Here is an 8,865-nt window from a genome sequence, read left to right as displayed (position 1 = left end):
TCTTGCGTTGTTTCTAGCAGTTCTGAGTTTCAACCCATCACCTCCAATATCGACAGCAGAGTTGTCTGCCCACGGCACAGACAAATGTTGGAAACTCAGCCCCGCCTCTCAATAGCTAACCTATGAGAGAAAGTAACTTATACCCCGCCTACCCAGCCCGTCACACCCATTTCCCTTGAGAAGCTTATCCCGCGGTCTTCAAATGATTCTGTCTCCGTAGCTTCGGAAGTGAGGCTTCCAGAAGATGTATTCTTAGAGGAGTGTGATTTCACTCCATACCTCAATTCAGAATAGCGCACGCTTCCGTTAAAGGTGAACCTGTGACACTTTCGTGAAGCTGATGATTTGAACTATACTGCTCTGAAAGATACAGTTGCTGAATTTCAGTTCCCAACAATTGATAGATGTTTTATAACGATAGACGCCAAGTCAGGAGAGGTATGGCTCATTTAAATGAAATTAGATTATAATCGTTTTAACTCCGCAGAGCTTCATTTTCCTATCATTTAGTCTATCTTAATAGACAATTGCAATCACTTCATTCGGCAGGTTTTAAGTTAAATCGGAGAAATAATGGAAAATTAAAAACACAGAGAACCCTTTAGGAAATGTAAGTCATGTATAATTAATTCAACAAAAGAATTTCAATAAAAAAATCCTTAATTAATATTTTTCCTGCTATAAAATTCCGGCATTGAAGCATCTGTTCCTTATTTGTTAATTATTAATTTTGTTGACTTTGAACCTTCTGTTTATAAAGTCAAATATGAACAACCTCACGAATGTATTTTAGTTATATGTTAATTGTATTTCAAATAAGAATAACCCGTTTTATAGTTTAAGCACTGGTATATATTTGAATACTCATAACTGTACAGAAGAGCTAAGTACGATCATTAAAAAATTCGCAATTGAATAAGATGACCTGCTTCCAATCAATGGATATTTATTGGAAATGCTGAATGAATGTTACAAGAAAGCGAGCACAGCGAAATTTTTACGCTTGAAATGAAGTATACTTAATCGCACTTCTCTCTATTCTGCTTGATACGATAACACGAACTGACCTAAAAATTATCACTAATTATCAATTAATTTTTTCTTGCTTCCAGAGCAGTTATGAGAATTAATATATAAATAAAACATGCTAGAATTTAATCCTCCTGCTACATCTACCAGTGCCAGTTCCATGCTTTCCATGTTAAATCTTAACATGGAAGCAGTTTCCAGGCAGAACTTTTTGTTAGGTGCCAGTCCTCCACTGGCAGCCTTGCATTCTATGGCCGAAATCAAAGCCCTTGGACCTTACGGAGGAACTTCAGTTCAACCATCTCCTGTCAAATCTTCAATAGTTATTCCAGCATCTTCAGCAACTCCCCATGGAATCAATGACATTCTGAGTCGACCTACAATGACCTCTCCTCCTACTCTGGGTGCAGCTCTGCCTAGGTTTAGTCTGAGCGTAGGGTCAGGAATGTATTTTTCTCCAACTAATCCCACTTTGCATAAACTGGGACTTGGAGATATTTCAGGGAGATCGTCTCATGTGTATTGGCCTGCTATCAATCCATTATGGAGAGATCGCTTAACGTCTCCTCAAGGTAAGATATTATATATGAAATTATTCAAAATCATTTCTTGGAATTAAAAAAATCCTCCATGTACAAAAAAAATGATTTTTGACATATATTTATAGGTTAAAGTTGGTAGTAATGACAATCTGATGTTCTTACAACAATAATTTTCTGTATTACAAAAACTGTGTTATCTACTGTGGGGATTTAATATAGCTTAAAGTGGAAGCTCATTTTTCCACACAACAATATTTTTCATGATTCAATTCTATACGATAATGCTCTACTTTCATATTAAACTGAATCCCGAACCTATTTAACTTATTTATTCTATAGGCTTTGCACAGCGCATTTGAATTGCCAGGATTATTAGGATTGCGTATTAAAAGAAAATTTATTCCTAATTGAGATTCTCCAAAATAAGAAGTACACTTAATAATGATGAGAAGTACAATTAATGTTTTAAAACCTCATATATATTGTAACTTTAAGATGGGAAGGCTCATCTATCGAGTAAGTTTAAGAAAAAGATAAGTTTAAGCACTGAATATTGTTCATCTAAAAAATTTTAGTATAATATACTAAGAGAAAGACATCTATCTGCATAGGACGTTAAAAAGGCTTTCTTTGAATACCCTCCAAAATTATCAATTTATTAAGTTGTATATTTCGACGCTAACATATAACGTAAAACGATAATGATTATAAATGACCATGAAAATTGATTATTTACAACTATTTTGAGAATTTTTGTCTCAAAAGAAAACCGCTATTTATTTCGGAATTAACCCTGTTTGATGAGATTTTATTGGAAGAGCTGATTGGAGAATCAAGGAATTGGTGTTTCAATTTTTATAAAGTTGTTTACTCGAAAACTTAAGGGAAATAATTTTGTAATAGTAAATATGATTGCAGTAATTAAAAAAACATATCACAGCGAAAGGAAAATATTTGCTCGAGGACTTATGACATAAATAAACTGAAATTAAGAAATTCAAACATTTTTTGAATATGAAATAATATTCATGTGATTGAATCACTTAATTCATGCTCAACATGTATATTTTTTTCTTCAGATTCCTTTTATTATATTATTTGATTATATAACCGTGATTAATGTTACCATTCACTTTGTATTACCAAAATCCTCTGGTTTGGAACCGACGTTTTCAAATGTAAACAAAAATGTTCGTTTAGTGTTATCACTACAACATTAATGTCAACATGGTTGAAATAGACATTGATACATTTCCAATCAGCGTTAACGATTGACGAATTTCTTGCTCATTTTGTAAGGAAACATTTGAGAATCTTTCTTTTCCTCGGGAAGGGGGCTCACAATCTTTTGTTTGGACTAGAGATCTCTCGATTGGTTTAAAGGAGCAGCTACGCTGCCAAATGTGGCTTGAAATTTGCTGAACAGCTGTCAACCACTATTAAGTGCGATTGAATTATTAAAATAAAATGGATTTAAAAGAACCGATTTGAATGTTAAAGACAAAATTAAAATTCTTAAAAGTTGCGAAGGTCTATCCAAAATAAACCAATGCAAAGCTACGGCGCAGTTGAAAATTTGTCTCTTCACTGTAAAATTTTCAAAAATTGTGACTTTCTTTATTTTTGTAATCAGGACCAAGGAATAAAGGGTGATGATGATTTCGACGGGAGCGAATGTTTTGAAGGAAAAATATTTCCAACGGGCGTTTGAAATGATATTTAGAACCCAGTGCATTGTTCCATGAATTTTATAAACGGATACATGTGTGAACAATATATAAATGAATTGTCAAGAAATAATAGCCAATAAGTAATAATCAGTGAATTCTTAAAATTGTTATTTTTGAAGTAATTATAGACAGTCCAGAGGGAATTTTTTTTTTCCTCTTGATGTGATGAAAATATGGTTGACTTTCGGCTACTGATGTCAAAGTCCGTACTGATCCTATTAAGCAGCAGCTAATGTATTTCTTAAGCACAATTTCAGTCCCCATTGAAAAAGAAGTTGCAGGGAAATTTATTTATGCATTCTAAAAGAAATGCATCTTGAGCTCAAATACTCATTATCAAAGAAAGATTTGTATTTTTTTTTAATGTGTGTGTGTGCTGGTATTTGTAGATTTTGAAAGACTTCATCGTTCAATAGAATGAATCAATGAATAGAAGAATTGAACAGCCAAAAACTTTCTATTCATTTTACAGGACATTTTTTCCAAACAAATAACAAAGGAAGTTCGAAATCCAAACTAACTAAGACAGTTATAACTAAGACAGAGCATTTGATTCGAACTATAGAGCTGAAAATATCAGAATCTTGTGTGATTTAGCCTTTAAATTCGATTTTTTTTTTTGAAAAACTTATTGGAATTTAATATTATTCTTCATGTACGTGCACCTAGCTATCCAGAAGCAGATATTCAAGGACTAATGAAATCTTTCCATGTATCATTCATAAAAAAGACCTTTGGCAATTGATTCAAAAATTTTGACAGCTTGTTTAACCATGTAATATATAGCGACAATGTTTGTCCCTTTATCGAACATGTGAAATTCAAAAGAAGGCAAATATTGGATATTATTTACATTTGATAAAAAAAAAATCAAGACTAAAAATGCTATTTTTGAAAAATTTTATGACTGAATTTTTTTGATGACTGAATTTAAAATGAAATTTTTACTAAATATAAAAGAAACCCACTTCTTATATAATTTAGGAAACGTCAACAATATTTAGAACGTTCTTAAATATATAAATGAGACAAATACGTAATACTAAAAAATCATTAAAAAATGGACAAAAAAATGAAATATATATATATATATATATATGTGGTGCTTTATAAGTAGAAGAACATTGAATTATTATGTAATACGCTTAATTGAAGATGAAAAAATATATCTAATTGCTAATCCATAGAATATAGACAAACGACTGTGGACTAATTTTAACAAAAATTGCATTCTGACTTCCATTAGAATAACCAATACACACCCTTTTCTGACATAATAAACCTACTGTTCTCCTCTGTTGTTGTCAAAGAAGTTTCCCGTTATAATCTGCTTCGGCGGATTCAGGGATTTTTGTTCCAAGCATGCTTCAGATCCATCTTAACCTTGTACAAGTTCTCGTCCTATTCTTTTTGAAATTGTTTTTTCTTGTTTATTTTTCAGATGTTTGTTCTAGGGTGACGGAATTACATTCCATAGTTGCTTGTCACTGTGCTAGCATTTCATACTTAGTGTTTACTAGACTTAGCAGAGAGAGTATATATATCGACACTGGAACTGAAATCTGGGGTGATTCTAGACTAAAATGAGTTATCAATCTACATATGTATCAAAAGCCAAGAAATAAATGCGAGTTTCACTTGCAGAAATATACATTTTTCACAGAATACAAAAATGTTCTTAATAAAAACTTGGTGACAACTACAATAGTATGGATAACAATGAAGCAAAGCGGCTCAAACGGAAATTTTTCGTATCGCAACCTTGAAGAAAGTTGCCTATTCCAAATTTGTTCTACTAGCACTGGTCAATCTTTTCCAAACTGTATAGTATCAGAAAAGTGAAGATTTCATTTTTGTTATTTGACGTCCGTTTTAACACCTTTTCCAGGAGATCATGTTATCGCCTTTTTACCTCATGCTCACACTGGTGAGAGGAAAAATAATCTCATATTGAAGTTTTGGAAAATTTGAAAACCTGGCTTGCAAATATTTATGACATTTAGACTTCGCCTTCAAATCTAATTACGTATACATAGTATCTGGTATTAATTAATTCTATAGACATAAAAATTTCAAAAGAAGTTCATTAAAAAGTCAAATCTTCTAACAGCATCATTCCATGACTCTAACTCAGTTGTAGGCGAAAACTATGGTTCGTTATTAAAAAAATATAGAAAATTATTAGAAATTATATAGACTAGAATTTTTTTTTGAAAACATTTCAATGTCTACAAAAATTTTTATGAAGTATTTGGAACATGGCAGGCGAATTCGAAAAGTTTGTTATTTATTAATGAATCGGATATTTTTGGGTGACACTTTAATGGAATTACAGACAACTAATGTAGAATTTTATATTATATATATATAAAACCGAAAGTAAAGAACTCTCAAATTATTTACCAGGGCATCTTTATTCTCGCGATCCCATTTGTAACCGTATATCCAAAGGTAATGTTCAATCCAAAATAAAAAATGAGATGTTAATTAAGGGCAGGTGAAATATTTTTTATCCAATACAACGGTTTTGCAAATTGTAATCAAACATTTTAAATCAAGAAGAAATCATTTTCTGTTTACTGGAACGGAAGAATCTGACATCCATAGAGTTTAAAACAACTATGCAAAACAGTATTTTTTTTAAAAAAATTTTGTCTTCATGAACTTGACAAACCACTGCTTTTGGGTCCACTTGGAGACACGACTAAGAATTGAAAAACTTTCTTTCTATTTTTATTTTATTAGAGCATTTTGTTTTTGTGTCTATTATTGTTTTTCTTTATGCCTTAGTCTAAAAATCTGTCTTCTTAATTAGGATTTAGAATTACTTTTGATATTTTCTGCTTACTGGTACAGAATAGTTAGAATTTTCTTTTGATATTTTCTGCTTACTGGTACAGAATAGTTAGAATTTTCTTTGTTCAATGTTTAAAGTAATATACATTTTTTTAAATGCATTGCTTTATTTTCAGTGGAAAAACCATAAAGACTATCATGTTTTTCTGTGTTATTAATGTTTTTCCTGCATTAGTGTCTTTTTTCTTTCAATTGCATTTCCTAAAAAGTCTCATAAGATTTTTTTCTTTTGTGATCGTCAGTAAAGGTGACATTTGCATGCCTACTCAACTGTTTCCATTCAAGTGTAATAACAGTTACAGGCACGGAGGGATGAGACATACATATAATTTGCTTTGATCACAAACTTTTTGCAAGAGACTTTCAAACCCTTAAGTATAGCATCATTAAGTTAATCATCTATTCTTTTATCCGCTTCGTTTAGCCTTCGATGTCTGCCTTAAACTTAATATTCATATTAAATTTAATTAAGTTAATTTAATTCATATTAAGTTTAAGATCGAAAGGGAAATTAAGTTATTAGGACTAGAAAAATATAGGGATGACTTGCTGCAAATTTAATTTGGGGGAGAAAATGACTGCTTTTTACCAAATTTGTGTGTTCTTGCAGAAATAAGTTAAAGAAAAAAAGTAATAAATACTGTACAATGAACTCAATTATTCTATGATGTAAACTGCCAGGAATATTCATTCGAATCTAAAATGAGCTCTTCACTTCAAGTAAAATATTTCCGTAAATTGCATAAAATTTCCAGTAATACGAAATTGTCTTCTTGGGGATTTTCTTATGTTGCTCAAATTCCTTTCCATTTAGTTCTTGGAACATGCAGAGTAAAATGTTTAAAATTGAAACAAAAATTCATTTTTTTTAAATGTATAGAAAAGTCCATGTTCAAAGCAAGTTCATAAGCTTCCTCAAAATTATTTCAATTCGTAATTTAACATCCTCATATTCATAATCTTTAAATTATCTCACTGCGAGACAGATAGTGCAGCAGCGAAAGGAGAAAACTAAAATTTCCTGCCGTTGATTTAGACGATGCCTGGTCTGTTCTTGTTTTATACTAGGTTTGGAGCGCGACCAATTTCATGGAAGTAATTTTTTACCTCCAAACCATGCAAGGTTTATTTTTTGTCTCTTGATTTTTTTTTCGGGTAGCTTTTTCTCTTTAGCTATTATTTGGTTCTGATTTCATTTCCATGTCGTCCCGAGAAAAATTCTTTTTTTTTTTTATATATATAATGCGGCCATAAAATAATTTTTCCTGCTTCATGGCATCTGTACCTAAAACTAATTGACCGGATGTAACCAAATTTCATACACAGTTTGTGAAAAACACAGAGATAAAATAAAATAAAAGACTTTAGTACCAGAAGCTGCCGATAGAAGAGATTTTAGTGCTGCTGGCCAGAACCTCCTGGGGTTTTTTGCACAGTCTATTTGGATTATATAAATTTGGTATGCGTACGTGTCAGTCCACTCATTCAAAAACGGGAGAGCTAGTTTCAATGAGCCAGTTTTTTTTTTTTTTTTTTTTTTTTTTTTATTGATTTATGTGTGTCTTACTTTATCTGAACATTTTATCTACTTTATCCGGGAATTAGAAGTTTTAATAACTTACAAAAAGGTCCAATGTCTGATATAACTTTATGCTTAAAAAAATTGAGAAAGCTGGATGGTTAAGAGTTAAAATGGCTAAAGACGAGAAGTACTATCAAATGATACAGTAACTTAAGTTGCTACAAACGCTTGAAATGACGATTTAAGAGTAACAATAGAAAATATCATTCACCAGATGTAATATCTTAGGCACAGCGAAGTTCAATACATTGAAAAAAAAATTTGAACTTGGCTATGAGCTGAGAATATACTTTTATTCCTTGCATACTTGTGGTATGTTTACAACGTTTTTTAATATCAAAGTAAGTTTTCCTTAGGGGAATAAAATTTTATGATGATAATAAATGATTTCTTTTCTAGTTTAGATGAAACTAACACTAATAAACAATCAGGTAAGCTTTTAAAAAGTCTCTTCATTATGTTATTCGAATTATTACAATAAAATAACAATCGTTATTTCAATCCAAAAGTTGGGAAAAAATTTCTGCATTCATTAAAAATCGATGTTTTTAAACTTTGGGTACATTAAAAGAAATTGAAAAGTCCTGTGATAAATTAATGAGTATTCATTGAGAAAGAAGTTTTTTTCAATAGAGTAAGACAATGCATTAAATCCATGGAAGAACAAAACAAATCTAACGTAAAACTAAGTTAATCTATTTTTAAAGAATTACCTTTCAAAATTCAAAACAATTTCTTTTTCCTGTTGAAACATGTTTGAGGTGTTAAAAGAAATTTCAAATATTTAAATTATATTATTGGCAAACTCTATTTAAAAAAAATTCGCAAATAAGTAGAATTTGCGCAGGTGATGAATAATATAAAGATAAATCACCTTATAAAGTATGGTCGCAACTCAAATATTGATGTGCTGAAGGGCGTTTCTTGAAGAGTTTTGGAAAAAAGAACTAGTCTTCGTCATTTCTCGCTCGGATTATTACCAAAGAGCTGGATATTTTCACGAATTCAAAGAAGGCGGATATATATTATAAGTTTGTTACTGCACTTTCGGTAGCTACACTTTCATATGAAAAATATTTGCTGTTTCCAATAATGTACGCGAATTATTTTGCCACAATGTAAAATC

General features: G+C 31.0%; 1 protein-coding gene across 1 annotated transcript in view; it reads left to right on the top strand.

The window, feature by feature from the left end:
* Window positions 1–921: 921 nt before the first annotated feature.
* LOC129960702 (homeobox protein Nkx-6.1-like) overlaps window positions 922–8,865 on the top strand; it is a 51,857-nt gene continuing 43,913 nt past the window's right edge. Inside the window, exon 1 of the mRNA XM_056074268.1 lies at window positions 922–1,601. Coding sequence (XP_055930243.1) covers window positions 1,145–1,601 — 457 coding nt within the window. The 5' untranslated portion in view covers window positions 922–1,144. The remainder of the gene's footprint in view (window positions 1,602–8,865) is intronic.

Source organism: Argiope bruennichi, chromosome X2 (genome assembly GCF_947563725.1).
Source record: "Argiope bruennichi chromosome X2, qqArgBrue1.1, whole genome shotgun sequence".
In the NCBI taxonomy this organism is placed as follows: domain Eukaryota; kingdom Metazoa; phylum Arthropoda; class Arachnida; order Araneae; family Araneidae; genus Argiope; species Argiope bruennichi.
This window is presented reverse-complemented; position numbering and strand designations above follow the sequence as displayed.